The sequence below is a fragment of the Nothobranchius furzeri genome, chromosome 2 (genome assembly GCF_043380555.1).
Source record: "Nothobranchius furzeri strain GRZ-AD chromosome 2, NfurGRZ-RIMD1, whole genome shotgun sequence".
In the NCBI taxonomy this organism is placed as follows: Eukaryota; Metazoa; Chordata; class Actinopteri; order Cyprinodontiformes; family Nothobranchiidae; genus Nothobranchius; species Nothobranchius furzeri.
The window spans coordinates 54,163,561-54,183,782 of record NC_091742.1 but is presented as its reverse complement, the minus strand read 5'-3'; the positions used below and the strand labels follow the sequence as shown (position 1 = coordinate 54,183,782).

Below are 20,222 nucleotides of genomic sequence, written 5' to 3'. Positions count from 1 at the left end.
TACCTGTCATTAGCTTCTAGTTTCAAGTGCGATCAGTTATGTGCCATCTAATAATGAAGACAAGATGATGGCTAATCAGTTAACTTAGTAACCTGTAAATACAAATGAAGGTAGCGCCTAAAACCATGAATAAATTGTACACAAAAATGACTTGTGCTCACAAAGTACATTTAATCCACACAAGGCTCTTGTTCAGTCAGGAAAGTTAGCGTTGCAACATGCTCTGGAGAAAGACTTGCTCCTGTTTGAGAGCAGATGTTCCCAGCTGCAGAGAAGGTCCGCTGCGATTGGGCGGAAGTGGCAGGGATGCACAGAAAAGTATTAGCCAGCTTAGATAGTGTGGGGGAAACGACCCTCATTTTTGCTCCACTATTTGAAAGGACCATCTCTTTTAGAAATTGCAGTTGGCCTACACCAGCTACAATCAGCTGGTGTAGGCCAGACGATGCCTGCACCAACCCCACCCACACAATGAGTTTTAACAAAACACATCAACACCACGTTGGAGCAGGCGGAGGGAGACTAGAGGTCTTATCACACCTCTGTTCTCGGTTAGCTGTCCCGGGCTGGAGGCTGGAAGTGGGAGCTGGTCGTCTGATTGGGGTCTGAGGTGGGGTGTCGCTTTGCTCTGCATTGGGCAGGGGTACCTGCTCATCCTCACCCCAGCAGAATGAGGCTAGCTCTGGTGTTCGGGAATAGTTGAGCCCCCTGTGCAGCAGTACCGGGACCGGAGTGAGTAGGGTGTGTATGAGGAGCGTGAGTGGTTGTACGACATACATTCTTGTACATTTTAGGTCGTATGTGTGAGCATGAGGGAGGGAGAGTGTGTGTGTTTGTGTGTGAATCTATATGTCAGGTAGGGTCTTGGACTCTTCCCCTCTCCTGGGACATCTTTTGATGCTACATCTTCGCCTACCCTCCCCCTGACACTCTTTCTGCCGGCGTGTGGTGTCTCGGTCTGCCTGCATATCTGCAGCTTCCGTGTCGGGAAGTTTTTGTGGGTCTGTCGGGTTGCTCCCGGTGGGGTCTGGATCCCTGGGCTCTTTTGAGTCCCCGGTGGGACTGGTTGTCCTTGGGTCCCGAGCTGCTGTGATCCCGAGCTTGGGGGTGGGCAGCTGTGAGCGAGTGTGGGGGCTTGCCATTGTTCTCTCCCAGGGCTCTGGCAGCTGCTAGTTGCAACCCCCGGGGTAATCCTCTGTGCCACTAGTGAGAGGGGTTGGGGCTTCTCCAGCGGCCGTCTCCCTGGGGATTCCTGTGCTTCGGGGAGACCCATGGATCTCTAGGACTTGGCGCTCCTCCATCTTCCACACGTAAACACTCCTAAACCTTACATTTACAAGGTCTAGAAGCAGTTTCTTGCTCATCATTTACTGTTTGTTGTGAACCTCCCTCACTTCTTCCTTCTTTCTCCCCATTTCTTACACTTCCGTCTTCGTTGGTAGTTAAAACATTCGAAAATGTTCGTAATACATTATTGATACCAGGAGTGGCTCGTCTTCAGCATTCAGACGATTCAGACGTCGATTCGGATTGCTTCACAACCAGACAGGGAACAATAAAAAAATAATTAAGGGAAATTGTGGCATTTTCCTCCTTATGCTCGCTCTTGCTGTATCAGACTGAAGAAGCGTCCAGAACACTACTTTGAACTATACCAGGACCATTGGCCCTCTGCAGCTGTGTAAGCTAATCAGTTCCAGCGTTTGCTTCTTTGACAGCAAGCACATGGTTTGCTTTGTAAAAAACTCATCCACTGAAGAGGAGTGCTGTATCATTAGAAAATGCTCCTAAACACTTGAACTACATTACCGGCTCGCCATGTCTTCTTTCTTTGCTGATTTGAAAGCCGGTCTGAATGGCCACTGATGTGCATGTACCTCAAGAAGAAAGCGGTTGCTGACCCAGATTGCCACAACTGTGCATGTGTCTGAACTGCAAGGCAGAAAGCAGCAGAAGATGCTGCAGCAGGCGAGATAAAAAAATAATGGATCATAGAAAAAACAACGCTGACTACTAAATTATAGTCCAGTATTTTATTTGTCATCGTGACAAGTCAACTATTCATGGTAGCACTAGTTTACCCCCCCAATCAAACCCCTTGTGTGTCAAGCAGAGAAGCCTTGGGTCCCATTTTAAAAGTCTGTGGTCTGACCCGACTGAGGATTTGAATCCACAGTCTTCCAGTCTGAGGGCGGACTCTCATACCATTAAGGTTGGCTTATGCTTGACGCGTCCGCGAGGTCCGCGCGGCGAAATTGCGTCATTTTAACAACCACGCCCCTCCACCGCACCTCCGCACGGCCCAAAATTTCTGCACCGTGCACCTAGGAAAATTTCTAACCACGCGGACGGTCGGACACGGAAAAACATGGCGGACTGGCAAGAACTAGTATGGCAGAGGTTTGTAAATAAAGACATTTGTATGATTCAGCTCTCAAAGATCACCGTGAGCAACATGTTGTTAATAATTCTTGGAGAGAAATAGCTCGCACTGTCGGAAAAGACGAGGACGCTGTTAAAAATGCTGGAATGCCATGTTGTAAACAGTAATTTCTACTTCTACTATGGTGTAGTGTTGGATGCATGCCGTAGAGCTCCATGCTGCCCCCTACAGATTGGGAGAATATTGGCTCGCCGCAGAGACGAGCCGCACGAACCATAAACGCTGCGAGTTGTGAAGCGCGTTCCATCCGCGAGCCGCATCACCAAGGGGCAAGTGAATGCGTCAAGCATAAACCAAGCTTTAGGCAGAGAATTTATTGCATCGTCGGTATATTTTCATGTGTCTGTTTAAATGTGTCTGTCGGGTAAATCTTTGACCACAGTGCTCACACGCAAAAGGCATGTGTCCTGTGTGGACTCTCATGTGTGTTTTTAAATGTGCCTTCTGTCTAAAGCTCTGACCACAGACCTCACAGACAAAAGGCTTCTGTCCTGTGTGGACTCTTACGTGTCTGTTTAAATATGTCTGTCGGGTAAATCTTTGATCGCAGAGCTCACAGGCAAAAGGCTTCTGTCCTGTGTGGACTCTCACGTGATTGTTTAAAGTTTTCTTTCGGCAAAATGTTTTATCGCAGAGCTCACAGGCAAAAAGCTTCTGTCCTGTTTGGTCTTGCATGTGACTGTTTAAATCGGACTGTCTCCCTAATCTTTTGCTACAGTCATCACAACTAAATGAATTTAGTTCTTTCTGGACTGTCCTGGATGATTCAACATGTTGCTTCACTCCATCACACTTTTGAAAAACTTGCTTACCACACTCAGAGCAGCTAAACGATTTGTTTACAGTCTTAACATCTGACTCAGAAGGCCTGTTCTCATTCCAGTCATCGTCTCCAGTTTCAGGCTTAGAGTCTAGATTTACATCATCTTCTTCATCTCCACTAACTTCAGCCTCTGAAGAATCAGATGTGTGTTCGTGAAGGTTCAAATGTGGGTTCCTGCTGGTTTCTGCTCCTCCACCAGCTTTTGCCTTCATCTGGTCAGCTGAGCTGCTGGTTGGAACATCTCTGTCTGCTATTTGCTGCAGATGAGGCTGTGAGAAGAGATGCTTCCCGTTATCATCCTCACTCTTTATAGATGCTACAGTGAATGGAAAACTGGCAGCATTAGTCTTCTCCTTCAAATGGAGCTGCTCTCCCTCCAGACTGGTCCAGAGATCCTCCTTCATGTAGAAGTGTTCTGGGTCCTGTTTGTCTATTCTAGCACTCTGTTCTTCAGGCGCTTCTTTAACCAGCACTACCTGTGGAACATCTGTAGGAAACATAGAAACATGATGTGGATTACTGACCACTGTAACATTACATTCACACACATAACTGTAGTTAAGTTGGTAAGATAAATCCCTCCATAAACTTCAACTTCTCCAGAACTCGGCAGCCCGCATCATTTCCAGAACTCCCTCCTTGCACCACATCACCCCTGTTCTTCAGCAGCTCCACTGGCTCCCAGTCACTTCCAGAATCCAATTCAAAATTCTGCTATATACATTCAAAGCCATCCATAACCTAGCTCCACCGTACCTCTCAGACCTCCTTCATCCTTCAACCTCCATACGTTCCCTCAGGTCCTCCTCCTCCATCCACCTCTCAGTCCCACCTTTCCATCTGGTCACTATGGGGAGCAGGGCCTTCAGCCGCTCTGCTCCCCAGCTCTGGAACTCACTCCCTCCTGACCTCCGTAACATTGATTCCCTCACTCTCTTTAAAACCAGACTCAAAACTCACCTGTTCCGTCTAGCATTCCAATAATTACTCTTGTTGCTCCAATCTGTCTGTTTGTTTTATGCTGTTTTATCTTTTATTGTTGTGTATTTTATCTCTGTAAAGTGTCCTTGAGTGTTCAGAAAGGCGCTGTTGAAATAAAATGTATTATTATTATTATTATTAAGATTTGAACTGATGCTGAAAACAGGAAATAACTTAGAATTAACTAACTAGAATTAAAGAGATCATATCTCTCCTGTCTTAGCTTCCCTACATTGGCTGCCTGTTAAATTCAGAATAGATTTTAAGATCCTCCTTCTCACATATAAAGCTCTTAATAATCAAGCTCCATCATACATCAGTGATCTGATTGTTCCATACGTTCCTAACCGAGCACTTCGCTCTCAGACTCCAGGTTTACTGGTGGTTCCCAGAATATCTCAAATTTGTATGGGAGGCAGATCTTTTAGTTATCAGGCTCCTCTCCTGTGGAACCAGCTCCCAGCTTTAGTCCGTGAGGCAGACGACTTGTCTACTTTTAAGACTAGGCTTAAAACATTTTTATTTGATAGGGCCTATGGTTAAAATCTGATGTTAGCCTAGATCTGGACAAGTGGGGGAGTAGAGGGAGGTGGAGTGTACAGTAGGTAAAGACGACTCTCCCTTGCCCTGCCTCCAACATGCCTCCATCTAAAAGGCTAGGTTATCCAGAGTTATCTCTGTAGTTATGCTGCTATAGGCTTAGACTGCTGGAGGATACACTGACCACTTTCCACACTTGATTACTTTCTTCTACAATTTCTCTCTTAAATGCATTATTTCATGCCATTTCAGCTGTTAACTTTTTTTTCTAAGTGTTTTTCTCCCCAGAAGAAGCTACAATGACGTTCTGCTGAGCTGTGGTGGCCTCATGGAAAGGCTGCTAACCACTTAAACGTTCTCCCTCTCCTCATAATATTTTACTCTCTTTGACATTGAATGTGCTACTACTAGTCCATTGAATTAATGATAGATTCACTAGGATAAAGACAATAAAGTTTATTTCTTACAAAATTAAATACCAAGAAATCACAATGTAACCATAGAAACTACTTGGTATCAAGCCCCCACAATGGAGCTCTGAAATTGAGTCAAACCCGGTGTCGGTACAGGATCTGCTCGGGTGCAAAATTGGCTCGGGGTCCGTCGACTGCCGATGACGTCCAAGTAGTTGAGTGGCTGAACATGAACCTTACGGAATTACGTAATCACGTTACGTTGTTATCACGTTACGTTGGTCCAGGCAAATCTTTCTGTTGGAAAGATGGACAACTTTTACAAAGAAATCCATCATTACCTCTTTGAAAATACACTTTTAGCATAGAGCTGCATGTATATTAGGGCTGAACGATTAACTGCATGTGCAATTAAATTGCGATGTGACAAAAGGAGATTTTCTAATCTCAAAGGCTGCAATTTGGCAGCGGGTGGTTAGCGCAATGCTAATATACATGGAAAAACCCATAGGAATGCTAATGCTAATATCGCCGATTACATTATTGCAAATAATGAATTAGAAACGTGCCAAATGATTACATTTGGAGTCTAATAGAAAGTAAAAATACCATCAATCAAATAAGTACAGACAGGTATTTTAGTAAAGCCAGAAAACTTTTAATTCCAGAGTTTTAGCTAGCAGCTATGAGCGTAACTGAACTACTCATGGACAAGACGTCAAAAACTCTAACAAAATACTTAAATAAACGGGACACACTTCTTTCCTGCAAATACAATTTCACAGGTGTTGCTAATACCTATGATTCTTCAAGGGATGTGCTCAAAGAGGAGTTCAACATTATGAATAAAATATAGTGTTTTATTTTACAAATACCATTATAAACACAAACTTACGTCTTAAGAAACATTATTTTAATAACGAAACTGCTAAATTCTTTCCAACAGTATAGACGTGTAGTGTATTTTGTCCGAGTGGGTTTGCCGTACTTTGACGTAGGGTTGTCACGGTAACCGGTATAGCGGTAAACCCCGGTAAAAAAAAGTTGATAATAAAAATAACCGTCCAGTTTTTAAAAAACTATATTATCTCGGTGGGTTTACCGTGGCCGCGGTTTCAGCGCGGTGACCCTTACCAGCCACCGTCGCTTCAGCTGAAGTTCCCGCGGCGCGCACACGCACTTTTTAGTTTGCAACGGCACCAAAACTTTGAAGCTGAAATAATGGCCGAAGGAGGAGACGGCAGCGCCCAGGACATCCATCAGCCCTCAAAGAAGACTAAATCGGAAGTATGGGCATATTTTGGATTTCTGAAAAACGCTGAGGGACAGTTAATAGAAGACTGCTATCCCGTTTGCAGAACGTGCAGGAAACAAGTGTCTGCAAAAGGCAGCAACACTTCGAATCTAATGGCACATCTGCGTGACCATCACCCACGTCTCTACAGCCAGTGCAAGGTAAGTTAACATTAGCGTTTTAGCTTAAATGCATGACGTGAGGACTTTTGGTTGAGAGAGAATGCAACGAGTCACTATATACTGCAGCCGCAGCGTCCTCTGCCAGCATTTAAACCGTGTCACGGACACCCTGTTGCTGGATGAAGCATCTTATTTGTTGATGATGAAGAGAAATATACAATTAGTTCCTTGTCATTGATTTGTTTACTTATTCAATGCCATTTATACTTGAACATTTGGATTTGATTACATAGTGTAGTAGTTATTTTAGTAATTAGTTTAAAGTGGCTATTTATTTTAAATACATATTTTTTAAGGTTGACTTGTACAGCGCTCAAGTCAAGTGTGGACTGGAGTTTTAGATTTTCATTTTGATAATGAAGAAAACAAGTATATGAGAAAACAAGTGGTGTTTCTTTGATTTGTTTACATATTGTTTATGTTTCGAATGTTTGGATTTGTATCATTTAAACCTGCACTGACTACTGTAACATGTTCCAGAAAAAGAAGCTATTTGTTCCTTTACTTGTGAAAAGTTGCACTTTTGCTAAGGCTTCGTGTTATTTTAGGTTTAATAAACACTGTTAAACTATTTCAGAACTATTTCAGTTTGTGTAGAACAGGACTATCAATGCTTTCTGAACATATGCAACACCCAGGGGTGGACCTTTAAAGCGCCTGAGCGCCAATGGCGCTAAATTTTCTCGCCGGGCGGTAAATACTTGACGACTTACCGCCCGGGTGGCGCCCAAGCATTATTTGTCATTTACACACCGGCTTTCACCTACATCATGGCCCCGCCCTGTAGGAAGCTGCCGTTTTCGTTTCGCGCGCGTGAACCTGCGCGCCTCTAGCCACGTACTGCACGATTCTAGTTATTGTCACGTGAACTATAAGTTCACTATTAAAGACGAAGTGGAACCACGCTAGAAACACACAAGCACGCAGGAAGATCGCGCCACCACAGGGATTGGATTTCTTGATGAAATCTCCGGCAAAACGCTTTAAAACTGGTGAGGAGAAGCGAGACAGTTCGAAACGGTATGAAGCAGAGAAGCGTGTGCGTAGGTGAAATGATTCTTGGAGGTTTAAATAAGACGGGAGGCGCGGAGAATGGCCGTATTTGAGTTGAGTAGCGGCTCGCCTGGAAAACAGACGGAAGCAGCAGGGGGAGTGGCTGAAAGCCGGCGTTTAACGCCGGGGACACACCGGCCGCGGAAGCGCCGAGAAGCGAATGGCTCACGAAGTCCGGCCGCTGCTCGCCACTCCTCAGTTCAGATCAGACGCTCCCCATTCGAGGCGCGCCTCGGCTCAGCTTTTTCTTTTAATTACTTGGTGTCCTCCATTTCCTCAGCTCTCTTCCTCTACGAGAGAGAGAGACAGAGAGAGAGAGAGACAGAGAGAGAGAGACAGAGAGACAGAGAGACAGAGAGAGAGAGAGAGAGAGAGAGAGAGAGAGAGAGAGAGAGAGAGAGAGAGAGAGAGAAAGAGAACGAACTAGTTTTTCCCTGCATGATGGATGAAGATATCGCGTTAGCATTCACACTTGTTCAATTTTCAATTTTAATTCTGGTGCCTGTTAGCAGCTGAAACACATCCTCACGTGCTTGTGGATATCATATATTCTATATGAAAACATGACTGTAATAATAAGTAAAGGTTAGCAGCTGTAGCTTCAGTGTGCTCATAGGAAACGTGACAAAAGAACACAAAACACATTTCTCCTTATGGCCTATATTGTTGTCATCATCAACGTAACATGATTTACAGAATTCATGTGACCAACTAACATTTCATGTTCTACCACCGGATGTTTGGATCAAAATGTGAACCAATCAGATCTTAGATCAGGTGAGAGCCAGGCGTTTCCCATCATCCTCTATGTTTTGCAGCTGAGGGAGAGCAACTGCAGCGCCTTGCTCCAAAATCTGCGGCCGCCTTGATCTCACGAGGTTATCGTTGCCTACGTATGCATGACGTCAGAGCAAGTCAGCGTCAAGTCGGACACAAAACCGGCATGCACTGCTCGCCGATCACCGCTGGTCTAATCTGCACAGAACTGGCTCATCTCGAACACAGCCAATGGCTCGAATACAGCAAAGCGGAGTTGGTGATGTACTGCGTTGTATGCCGGAAGTATGCGACGACAAAATTGTGTTTTGTTGAGGGAACAAACAAATTCAAACTTGAATACGTTATTATGTTTGTGAATGTGTACAAAATAAAGGTTTATTACATTTAAAACGGTTCAGTTGTTATTTTGACTCGTTTTGGCAGCTGACCAGCGGGGCCGGTAGATTCTTGGCGGGGCCGGTAAATATTCAGAGTTACCGGCCCGGCTGGCCGGTTGGTTTTGAAGTTAATGTCCACCCCTGAACACCGTTTAAAAAATACCGCGATAATACCGAAAACCGTGATAATTTTGGTCACAATAACCGTGAGGTTAAATTTTCATACCGTGACAACCCTACTTTGACGTCATTGGCAGTCGAAGGACCCCGAGCCGATCTTGCACCCGAGCAGATCCTGTACTGACACCGGAAGTGACAAAAATTGCAGTTCCACCCTCATCCGCTGGGGGCTGGTGTCAGAAGCGAGCAAATCCTCATTGACTCCCATGTTAAAAATACCAATTTCACAGCAGAAATAAACATGTTTACAGCCTGGTACTAAAACATGTTTTTGGTTTAAATTATCTAGTTTACACTCATGACAACTCTGAGGGGGGTGAATTTTTTTCTCACTCTTCTGTTTAAGTGTATTAAAAGCCTAAAATTCTGTTAAATTAATGAGCATCAGACCCACGTGACCACAGAGCTAGCTCCGTGGAAAGGCCTCAGTAGAGCCTCGGTCTGGCTTGGAAGCTGTTCCAGGATTTTGAGTCTCTGTGTTTGTGTATTCTGTTTTGGATATTTTTTGTGCAATTGATGGACAAAATGACTTGCTGTGGCATTAATTGCACTAATAGAGCGTCCAAGGAGTCTCCACTTCATTTTTTTCGGTAAGTAAAATTATATTTATGTATTTTAGGTCACTGCCGAGCTGAGCTTAGATTTTAACATGTACTGTTTAACCATGAAATTTAAATGTAATAGGGTAAAACCCAGTGCATTTAACATAATGCTGCACTTTAGAAAATGGGTTGAAATATAACATGTTGGTGGAGCTGGGTTCCGACTATCGGCTTGTGGAGCTCTCGGGAGACCGATGTTTTCCACCCGTTTCTCCCCTCCCCGCAGCTCGGAGTATCTCTGTCTGATCGCGGCTTCTGTTTGATGCACGGGCTGCCGGCTTGTGGAGCTCTGGGATGGAAACCTTTCCACCCGGTTCTCCCCAGCGGCAGCTCTGTGCATCACAGATCGCAGCGGCGCTTGTCTGCTGTGCGGCTGCCGGCTTGTGGAGGTCTCGGGAGACCTGTGTGTAGGGCTGCAACAACGAATCGATAAATTCGATGAAAATCGATTACTAAAAGCGTTGGCAACGAATTGCGTCATCGATTCGTTGTGTTGCGCAACTCTTCCAAAAGCCTCCTCTCCTCCCGCCCGCCGTTGCGCGCAGACCAGTGGAGAGTCGGCAGGTGTTTGTAAGAGGAACATGGCAGAAGCAGCGAGACCCCAAAAAAGTAAAAACTTCTAAAGTTTGGGAGCATTTTCAGTTAAATCAGGCGAAGACATTCATTACCTGCAACGTTTGTAGGTCAGACTTAGCATGGCACGGGAGTACTACGGTGATGATGCAGCGTCTTAAACGCAAGCATGTCAGAATCATCAGCGAGGAAGGAGAGAGCTCGGTGTCCGGGTAAGTTAAGAACTTTTCAAAAGTGATTCACCCAAGCCCCGGATTATTACACAGGCTAGACATGCCCTAAGCTCGTTAAAAAAAAAAGTCTATAAAATTGTAAGCGCGACGCTATTAGATGGGGGGGGGGGGGGGGGGGGACTCGCGCTGCTGCGAACCGGTTCCGCCGTCACATTCCAGCAGAAACTGGTTGATCACACCGGGGCCAGACTACTAGCATGTGGCTTTACAACCACAATGTCCTCAGAAGCGAAAAAGCTTTTAAAAGGGAGGGAGGAGTCCTAACTGTTGCTGCAGGCGTGTTGTGTGAGAGTGCAGTTATATACTGGTTAATATATTTTTGGGTTCAGTTGCTTTCATGTGGCCTAATGTGAGTCTATTTGGGATCATTGGAATGATCAGCAGCATTTCTTGATGTGACTTTATGGCAGTTGCCCAGGGCATCATCGCAAGGAGGATGGCATTCATTTACTTTTGTTTTATTTGGTATTTTTCAGTCATTTTTGGAAATAGTGATTAATTTTGATTAATTCACAGCCTATGTTTAATTACATTTAAAAATTAGTTGTTGGACATCCCCAATTATAATAAATGTCTACAGATGAGATCAAACAAAACAGATGAGAATTGCCCTTAAAGAGCAAGTCACCCCCAAATAAACTTTTTTTTGCTGATAAACTAAATAAACTAGAGTCTAATCGTGCTGCAGACACGTGTCGTCAATAATTTGGCACTTCAGTGCATCTTAGTTAAAATTTAAATATTCTGCCTAAAACTGGCAGTGTTGTGCCGTTGTCAGGTAAAAACTCTGCACTGTATTTTAATTTAAATCTGCCACCGCTATTGGCTAAGAAGTATGCTATGATGTAAACTGGTACATTATGATGTCACAATGTTGTCGTGAGCCTGAGTGTGTGTGTATTTGTTAGCGGCTCCGCCCTCTCGGTCTGCCAGGCAACAGCATGTGTTGCATTTTTCAAACATGAAGCGGGAGTGGAGTTAGACTCTGGTAGGGGTTGACTTGCTCTTTAAGCTGTTTAACTTGGACCAAGCATTTTAGGTCACAGATAGGTGTAGCTTAGGGTCTCTGTCTATACACCTTATAAGACAATTTAGGTGATGGCATGTTGTTTTTCTGCTATTGAACTGTTTTCTAATAATGTTGTGTTTAATAAAGTGAAGGAAGGAGAAAAATAACGTTTCCCTAGCAGTTTTTAAAAATGTCCCTATGTAATCCGATTAATCGATTAATCGTGTCGAGACCCCATCCGATTAATCGATTATCCAAATAATCGTTTGTTGCAGCCCTACCTGTGTGTTCCACCCGGTTTTACCCAGCGGTCAGCCCGGCGTATCTCTGACTCAGAAGCTCTGGTGTTGTGCACAGTTAACTTTGGTTGTAGCTAGGTTGCTACCTACGTTAGCTTAGCTCCCACCTCCGCGTTAGCTTTGGGCTAGCCAGGGTTAGCTTGTAGCTAGTTCGACCGGGTGTCGTCAGTTGATCCCAGCCTTACAGCCCCACCCTCAGCTCCTCCTCTCTTCCCTTTTGTGGAATTGTCTGGGCTTGACGGAACCTGTGACACGGTCAAAATGGCGGTGGTGGCAACCTCCCATTTGGCCTCAAAAACGTGATATTGGAGCCTATAGAAAGGAGATGTCCAGTATATTTATGTCGATGCTTGGTATACATGTTGTGTGTGTCTTTGCGTGTCCCTGCTGTCTGCTCAATCCCCAGTGAGTCGTGGTTGGCTGCTTAGACGTGGCAGTTAGTCGTCCTTATAGTGGACGACTTACTTTCTACCAGTACCAAAGTGTAATGTTTTGGACACGACCCAGAAGCAAGGGGATGCTATCATTACATTTTGAGTGTATTTTTTACGTGCTACGCTTTCAAACATGTCAAACTTTGCAGTTTAGATTGCACCAGACAGGAATTCAGACAAAATTCGTGTAAAACATCTGGAAACTTTCAGAATAAAAGTCACATGCAGGTAAAAGTATGTAATTTCCTGTTAAAACTTAGGTGTGAATATTCACTTGTCTCCTGATTCAATTACGATTATTGTGTCAACGATTCAATTCGATATCCTGATGCATCACAATTATTTCGTATTGATTTGTTTTCATCGATAAATAGAAGATGTCAGATAATAGCTTTTTAAAATCAAAAACGTGCCTGACACAACCTGCCCATCCCTCAAAAGCTCTCCATTCACAGCAGTCCTTAGGACAATATAAAAGTGCAAAACAATTTAAACATTTAGGAAGATTTAACATAGAAACAAACATCTGTTTCCTCATTCAAAAGTCACATCTCAGGCTGAGAAACATGCTTTGCAAATGCTCAAAAATCTGAATAAATAAACTGAAAACCTGATAATACTTTAATTTTTTTTGCTTTTGTGAAACGCCTCATGATTTTTACCTTGAGGCACAATATAAAAAGACAGAAAAAGAAAACTTTTTTCATTGACTTTAATTCATTCATTTTTGTGACTCCACTAGGCCTAACCAGTGGTGTTCTGTACTTAACCATAACCCAAACTAATCTAAACTAAAAGCTAATTCACACCATACCTCCAAAACCAAGCTTTACGGTGCTTTGCATTGTGTGGACCAGTCAAATGTCCCCAAAATATGGAAATGTCCACATGTCCACTTTAACCAATATACACACACACACACACACACACCTGTATCCATTCTGTCCAAGCCCAGATGATGAAGAACACACGATGAATCAGACCCAGATCCTGAAGTGGTAGCAGGTTTTCTTTAGCCGTGTTTAGCCAACAGCTGCAACAGAAACAAAGCAGGAGGAATGATTAAGATGCTGCTTCAGAATAGGGCTGCAACAAACGATTATTTGGATAATCGATTAATCGGACGGGGTCTCGACACGATTAATCGATTAATCGAATTACATGGGGAAATTTTTAAAAACTGCTAGGGAAACGTTATTTCTCTCCTTCCTTCACTTTATTTAACACAACATTATTAGAAAACAGTTCAATAGCAGAAAAACAACATGCCATCACCTAAATTGTCTTATAAGGTGTATAGACAGAGACCCTAAGCTACATCTATCTGTGACCTAAAATGCTTGGTCCAAGTTAAACAGCTTAAGGGCAATTCTCATCTGTTTTGTTTGATCTCATCTGTTGACATTTATTTTAAATGTAATTAAACATAGGCTGTGAATTAATCAAAATTGATCACTATTTCCAAAAATGACTGAAAAAATACCAAATAAAACAAAAGTAAATGAATGCCATCCTCCTTGCGATGATGCCCTGGGCAAAAGCCATAAAGTCACATCAAGAAATGCTGCTGATCATTCCAATGATCCCAAATAGACTCACATTAGGCCACATGAAAGCAACTGAACCCAAAAATATATTAACCAGTATATAACTGCACTCTCACACAACACGCCTGCAGCAACAGTTAGGACTCCTCCCTCCCTTTTAAAAGCTTTTTGCTTCCGAGGACATTGTGGTTGTAAAACCACATGCTAGTAGTCTGGCCCCGGTGTGATCAACCAGTTTCTGCGGGAATGTGACGGCGGAACCAGGGCCAGATTAACACTTTGTTGTACCCTGGGCAACAATATTCAAGGGCTCCATCATCACGACCCAAGGATCACCATAATGTGGTCACATACAGAATATTTTACTGTAATATGCAGTAAATATACTCAATACTTGAATGCCTGACAACACGTAACCTGCCCAGAGTAACCTTTGACCCACCTCGTGTGGACTGACCAATGAGGAGAGGGTCTTAACTTGAGGCCCTCTCTTCATTGGTCAGTCTGCATGAGACTGACTCTCAACTGACGTTCAGTCATAGGCAACGAAGCGTCTCTGTGCAGCGCAAAAGCCCGGGTGGACAGTTTGTTTAATGTAGGGTGACCATATTTCCATTTCCAAACAAGAGGACAGGGAATCTGTGCCTATGACATCACACTATGGCAACGCCACACAAACCACGTTGGGACCCATTTTTTGTAAGAACTAAATTAATATCAGATTCTGCCAATAAAAGGGCTCTAAAACAATTCATATGTAAATATTTTGCATATTTAATGAAAAATCTCATTTTTATGCTTTAGTGCTGCAACAAGGTTTTATTAATAATAAATTATTATACCTTTTGTTTTACTACAGCATCGGTAAGCTTCCTGTGCACAGATTATTAAGGATGCTTGTTTCAGCTGTGAGATTAGACGATAGGATCAATGAAAAAATAAGTTGTCACACACTCCATGGAAACTTTCCGAGAATCCACAGATAGTGGCTTTCAAATGGTTTTGTTACTTTTTGCGGGTTTAGAAAAGCAGCAGATGAGACAGCATGTCTGATAATTTAGTTTTTCATCTGATAATATTAGAATGTCAGTAATGTCTGAGGGGCTTTTATAAACACTGTATAACTAACACTGCTGGAGAGGGTATGAATTACACAGAGGCTTCTGGGGAGCCCAGTTATGGAGGGGGGGGGGGGGGGGGGGGGGCATTTTGCCTTGGCCCCCAAAATGTCTTGAAACGGCCCTGGATGTGTGATGAGTTTTGAAGGTGATCTGAATTGTATCAGATGTTTAAATATGACATGTATAACTTATTGTTTTTTACTGGTAAAAACGTGTAGTGGAGATAAATCTACTTACATTTTACTTTGTTTTCTTGTTTTTATTTAACTATTTTCCTGTCCTGTCTGTCTCTCATCTTCCTGCATCTCCTCATAATTCTCCAGAAAATCTGTTGCCTGGATTCTTACCTTTTCACCTCATCAGTTACTTTTGAGCAGATCAAAGATCTCCTGACCGCAAAGCGCAGAGCGCGTTTTCGATGCTGCGTGAGGTGACATCACCACAGCACAGGTGATGAGCTCCGCAGTAGCGCGCTTCAGGCAGAAATAAGACAGAAAATAGAGAACATGTGCAGACGAGAACGATCGTGAGCTAATTATAGTTTTTTGGTTGCGCCACTTTGAGAATGGACCGTGCGCTGGAAGCAGCTGCCTGGATCGCTGCGCAACAATGCGGAACCGGTTTGCAGCAGCGCAAGTCTGCAGGCTCTCCCTCGCGCTGATCTGCCGGTACCGGCTCTCCCTCGCGCTGATCTGCCGGCTCTCCCTCGCGCTGATCTGCGGCTCTCCCTCGCGCTGATCTGACTTGCTCTGGTCTGTGTGCAACGGCGGGCGGGAAGGGCGCTTTTGGAAGAGTTGTGCGACACAACAAATCGATGACGCAATTCGTTGCCAACGCTTTTAGTAATCGATTTTCATCGAATTTATCGATTCGTTGTTGCAGCCCTACTTCAGAACAACGCAGGAGATAAAAGATCCAAAGGTTTGGTTCTGATCAGCTGATTATAATAATAAACAAACCTAAAATGTTTTTTAACCAGTCTGTAAACATTTCTGCTGTGAAATTGGCATTTTTAACGTGGGAGTCAATGAGGATTTTATCACTGCTGCAGCCAGACCCTAGCGGATGAGCGTGGAACTGCAATTTTTGTCACTTTTGTGTTGGCTTCAAATTTGCTGCAGAATTATGGGGGTTTGGTTGCACATTAAGCCAGATGACAAAAGTGATTTTTTTAGACTACATTTATTGAGGGATTAGGGTGGAGTCGCCTCTCCGTTCCTCCTTGGAGAGAGAATCTTTGAACCGAATACCCATCTCCTTACAGACCGTGGCTTCTTTAGAACCTTCCACACTTAATCGCATGGCGCTCACCCCAGAGTAATCACCTGCCTGGGTTTCCCGTTAGTGGCTTCGTCGTTCTTCCTTCCCAAACGGTGAACAGAGTCCACTACATCGCGGAGCTTGTCCACCGACACCGACAAAACTAAGGTAAGAATGCTGACCACAACTTCTTTGATTTCCTCTTTTCAGGAAGCCCGAGACGAATAGTCCACCTTCTTTCAAGTGGTGCTCGCTGCAGAACCACAAAGGAGGAGCTGCACCAGAAGGCGGAGCTGCACCAGAGTCAGCCCTGCCCATTCCAGTTGTAAGACTTAATAGCATTCTGGAACCAAAGAGGGTGTTATCATCTAAAATGCAAGACTGAGGACTTGAGTTGAGAGGTTAATTGAACAGTTTTTGTAAAGGTTCCATATAATTAAAAATCTAACTTTTAGAACTTTTTATCATGTTATATTGTCGTTTCCTCATAAGAAATACGCCAAAGCCATTTTTGGCCTCATTCATGCATTTTCCTCCCATCTCAGCTTCAATTTGGTCCTCTCCTCCGAAGCGGGTCGGGTCTTGGTTCTCAAATCTGGATATTCTGTGAATTTTCTGATAAATTATTTCTGATATGACTTCTACTGAGACACCGCCAAAAAACCATACATCCCATCTACAAAAACACACTGAATGGCACAATCACATGTGACGCCACTAGCTCCGTATCAGATGTAGTGGTGAAGTGGTTGTGCAGTCAGCTTGGGATGTAATTTTGTGCAGGTTCGCCTCCCGGTAGCGGCGCAAACTTTTTTCTTCTTTTCTAGCTACACTTGCCAGTACTATGTTTTTAACCATTCATTGGTATACCGTTTACAGCATAATGACTAATGTGCTTTTTTTATTCGTTTATTTAGCCAGTGTGAGTCCATTTGTGAGCAGAGTTTCAACTAAAATGCTGTTTAGGGACGACCAAATTCAAATAACTTTTAGAGACATAAATATTTTGCAGAACATTACAACTAAAATAAACAAATTAAATGTTTCAGCTGGCTAAATAGATTGCTGCCGACCCCACCGAGAGTCGAACCAGCATCAGCTGAGGGGAAAGCAAAACTTAAATTTGACGATCTTGCCACCAGACTACCAGAGCCAACTAAACAATTGTCCTTAAATGCTGTTGTAGGCCGGTTCTGTTGGAGCGGCTATGGACAGTTATTCGCTCGCTAAAAGAAACCTTTTCTTTTCGGGATATATTCAGGCTTTGTCATGTAGCAAGTTATATTTATCTTGCTTAATTGGAGCATAGAACATAGCATTAACATTTGTAAACTAGTAACAGCCGTAATTCATGTGGGTCAGGTTAGTTTGCATAAAATAAAAACAAACAGAAGAAGTCAGTGGGCTAGGCTATTTGCGTGAGTGGGCGGGGCTGACTCTGGTGCAGCTCCGCCTTTGTGGTTCTGCAGCGAGCACCTCTCCCTTCTTTTGTAGCGAGCATGTTCCAAACACTGTTCAGTGCAGTCGAATCACTTGATATTTAACTTTATGGATCTCTTTTTTCACATTTTGAACAGTTTCTTCTATTTTGCGTTTAAACCAGGTCAGATGTGCATCCTGGTCTTCGAATTAGTTTGGATAGAATTTCTTCATTTGAAACTCCACCGTGAATTATGTATTTTTTGTCGGGTTTATTTGAGCTTTTTTGGATTAGGACTTGATGTTTTGTCATCGGCGTTCCTCACTGGTTCCTCCGTTATGGTCGTCTGTGGCATCAGATTCACCTGCGTCAGCAGTGCAGTCACGGTCATCTGGCATGATGGTCGGCGTATTACGGTGATTTTCGGTTTAAGTATGGTTATTAAAAAATAACTGGTCAAGGTATTATTTTGTAACCTTATCTTAATGTTTTGAGTGCTTCAGCTTTATTTTTGCTGTTTAAAGACAAGAAAACATGTATGAAAAACCGGAGCCTGCAAAGGTCGATCCTTTGTCTCCGCCATCTTGATTCTCCCCGAACACTTTGTTCTGAACGCTCACCTGATTTTGGAGCTTTACGAAGACCGCAGGATATCTTCTCTGGTTCTAGAACAAACTCGCACCAAGTTGTTGAGGAGGATAAAGTTTCCACAGCCTGATGAAAATATTTATGCTGCAATAGCAATTAATCGCTAGCAAGCCGTACCGGAGCGTCACTAGAACGTCCAAGGAAGGTCCCGCCTTTCTCTCCTCTGATTGGCTAGAAGGGCTCTCCTACGATTGGCTACTTCATGTAAGAGGAAACTGCAGGGTTTTTTGCACAATAATGTGCAACACTTATGGCAATCTCTACAAAGAATCAGTTTTACCAACATGAGATAGTATCAGAACAGGCTGAATTCCAGCATATAGAAGAAGGATAATGAACAGGAAGTACAAACAACAACAAATAAATAAAATAAAAACAAACCCCAAACAGAACAAATATGCAAACAAATGAACAAAAAGACAGATAATTAAAAAAAACATTAAAAAAGAGTTACACCTTAGGGGCTTTCTAACAGATGTAGTTCAACAATCATATGATTCAAATCCAGAGCTTGTTTTTTGTCCATAAATTTAACAGATGAGAAAAGGAGGCGGAGTTCTTTGTGAAAAGTAAAAAAAGACGGCTTTGTTTTCAGAAAATGACATTTGTGAATGAAGAATTTGCCCATAATTATTACATTTAAAACATTTTCAAGCTTCTTTTCTTTTCTTAGAGAACCAAACATAATATCATTTTTAGAAAATTCAAGTAAGTTTGGGATCTTAGGGAAGAGCCAGTAGTGCACATCGTTCCACAGGGCTTTACAGAATATACAGTCATAAAATAAATGTTCTGTTGATTCAATATCCCCATTACAAAAAGAGCAACAATTATCATCAATAGCGAAGCGACGTCTGAGAAATTCTTTGGAAGGGTAAACACCAGAGAGGATTTTGTAGTGGACCTCCTTAGCTTTGGGAGGAATGGGAAGTTTTAGGTAATTTTTTCTGATCTCTTTGTTTTGATCACCGGAGAACAGATGTGAGATGGAATTTGGATTGGATATATAAGGGAAAAAAACATTAGTAAATAATTCCTTAATTTGGGAGTTTTTTAGACTGTTAGCTTTTATGTTATGCCCATTTACCAGCAGTTCAGGGAGATCAGGGGATCTATAGTCAGGGTTTTGAAAAAGATTATATGCTGTACATAGAATGTTTTGAGGGATAGCCTTAGTAATCTTTTGAAATTCTTTGTTATTTATTTGCAGATCATAATTGGCAGTAAAGTCTTCTAATAAAATTTTACCTCTATCATTTAACAAGTGCTGACCAGATGCCCTTATCGTACCATTTTTCCATAAATATTGATTTGTTTCCAACTGTTATGCAACGACAGTTCCATAGGGGAGTGTTGTGTGGGCTATAGTTATGTTTGTATATTAATTTCCAGTATAATAAAACTTGCTGGTGAAAGGAAGAGAGCTTTATGGGGAGTTTTTTTTATGTCAAAGTCACATCTAAGTAAGAGATTAAATCCGCCAAGATCTGAGAATATTTTGCTTGGAATGTGAAACCAAAGGCTATTTTGACTTCTTAAAAATGACCTAAGCCAATTTATTTTAGGGTGCCGTTTAAGCTGTCAAATTCAATAGCTCGCAAACCTCCATCTTCAAAACGTTTGACTAAATTATCTTGCCTAATATAGTGGGGCGTTTCCATGTAAAATCAAAGTTTAGCTGGTTGATAGCTTTGATTGCTGATTTAGGCACTCCTATCGCATATGCAGGGTATACTAGCCTGGAGATACTTTCCATTTTGGTAAGAAAAATTCTACCTAGAATCGATAAGTCTCTCTGAGCCCAGTTATTTAAATGAGTACTACAGGTTTGAATTTTCTCCCAAATATTAAGTTTATCCAAATCATTCTTATTCTTGGTTATATACACACCCAATTTAACAGGAATATTAAAAGTGTTAGAAATAGTACAATCATTTAAGGGTGAGATCTCACATTTGTTTAAATTCAGCTTTAACCCTGAAGCTTTCGAGAAAGTTTCAATAATCTGCA

The 20,222-nt window shown here is 42.7% G+C and overlaps 1 protein-coding gene across 1 annotated transcript; it reads right to left on the bottom strand.

The window, feature by feature from the left end:
- Positions 1 to 2,018: 2,018 nt before the first annotated feature.
- LOC107377354 (gastrula zinc finger protein XlCGF8.2DB) lies at positions 2,019 to 18,378 on the bottom strand. The gene is made up of 3 exons (XM_054747783.2): positions 18,185 to 18,378; positions 13,147 to 13,249; positions 2,019 to 3,753 (listed from the first exon to the last, which is right to left on the bottom strand). The coding sequence occupies exons 2-3, from the start codon at positions 13,154 to 13,156 to the stop codon at positions 2,744 to 2,746; spliced, it is 1,020 nt and encodes a 339-aa protein (XP_054603758.2). The 5' UTR covers positions 13,157 to 13,249; positions 18,185 to 18,378; the 3' UTR covers positions 2,019 to 2,743.
- Between the last annotated feature and the right edge of the window lie 1,844 nt (positions 18,379 to 20,222).